A 1,584-nucleotide genomic window follows, 5' to 3' on the forward strand; every position below is an offset into this window, starting at 1 on the left:
TTGTTTCAACATAGTGCAAATCAAAGATTTCTTATGTTGCGACAAGAGGAACATGATTTTTAAATGATAGTTACCTACCGAATTTGAGTTAAGTCTCACTGTGAAAAAGATAATATGTGTGTATGTGTTTAACTGACGATTTTTCTATTTTTTTTTTTTACTTTGCAGGTATTCGTCAAGCTCATGCGTCGATATAAGTACTTGGAGAAGATGTTCGAAGAGGAAATGAAAAAGGTGTTGGTATTCATTAAAGGTTTTACTCCGAGTGAACGCACCAAACTTGCGCGTATGACAGCGCTCTGGTTAGGTAAGTAGCAGTAAATGCTGGTGTTTGTTTTATTTTAATTGTACACATTCCAATTATCCAAATTTGGTTTAGCAGTTTTGTACAGCATGTACCTTATGCGAAGACTATTAAATAGTTGGAATATTAATTTATTTTGGCGTACTGACTTTTGAATTATTTACTAGAGGCAAAAGACACAAACCCAATAACATTTAAATAGAAAGCACCACATTTTTTTTTATATTTATTACTGATATTTGATTATGTGATGTCTGATTATTGTTGCAGTTAATGGTTCTGTGCCCCCGAATGTTCTGTTGGTATTGAACAACGAGCATTTAATTAAGGATGGCATTGCTATCGACTTCCTTATCGAGGTATTTGTCGCTTTCAAACAAGAGAAGGGCATTTCATATCTGGTACAAGCTCTCAAAAAGGGTGGACTTGAAAGCAAGTAAGTGAAATGGTATTATTCATATTGATTATTGCAAAAAAAAAAATATCATATATATAAGTATACATACATATATGGGTACAACTAGATATAAGTACGCGCTGCAATGGTACAATCTAATTTTTTTACATATGTAAATTGATATACATAGATGTATTTATAGCACCAATTTGTTTATTTTTTTTTAGAAGAAATTTAAAGGCTCAATCGCACACTTTTTAACAATGAATCTAATGAAACGCTACATATTTTCATTGTGAAAGTGTGCAAGAGCAAAATAAAACGATTGGGTGTCCAAACTTCTTTAATGTATAGAAAAATTGGCCAATAATCGCTTTGACATGGCGCTTACATTATTAAGCATTGGAATATGGGTGCGTTCAGAAATGCATCGAGCCAAAGCATCAGTCTCTTTTTACTTCTAAATTATAACGGATGCAAATGCTTTATTTACGCAACTAAGTTCCAATTTGCCATTTAATCGTCGTTGCCCATATTGGATATTTCCATCAATTACAGTTTAGAAATAAATACGTCTGATGGTTTGACTTGATGCATTTATGAACACACACTATGTATCTTCCTATTAATGAAGGAGTTTGATAGGTCTCGATTTTTTCTTTGATATCACTTTGCACACTGGGAGAATGGATTTGATTCGATTTAAAAGTATCAATTTCATTGTACAAGTGTGCAAGAGTAAATTGAAACGATTGGGTGTCCAGACTTCTCTTTGTCGTAGAAAAACTGGCCAATTATCGTTTTAACACGTATATATGTATGCACATAAGTGTGTATGTATATTGAAATGTAGCTGATTATTAGATTATTCAAAGCTGAAATT

The 1,584-nt window shown here is 32.4% G+C and overlaps 1 protein-coding gene across 1 annotated transcript; it reads left to right on the forward strand.

Annotated features, from left to right (window-relative positions):
• The first annotated feature begins 169 nt into the window (after positions 1-169).
• On the forward strand, positions 170-770 carry LOC118732630 (protein krasavietz-like). Its single transcript, XM_036461761.1, has 2 exons — positions 170-307; positions 575-770. Exons 1-2 carry the CDS (start codon positions 184-186, stop codon positions 742-744), a joined length of 294 nt encoding a protein of 97 aa, XP_036317654.1. The 5' UTR covers positions 170-183; the 3' UTR covers positions 745-770.
• Positions 771-1,584: the final 814 nt, after the last annotated feature.

This window comes from Rhagoletis pomonella, unplaced genomic scaffold, assembly GCF_013731165.1.
Source record: "Rhagoletis pomonella isolate Grant_MI unplaced genomic scaffold, Rhpom_1.0 Rhpom_scaffold_23585, whole genome shotgun sequence".
NCBI lineage: Eukaryota > Metazoa > Arthropoda > Insecta > Diptera > Tephritidae > Rhagoletis > Rhagoletis pomonella.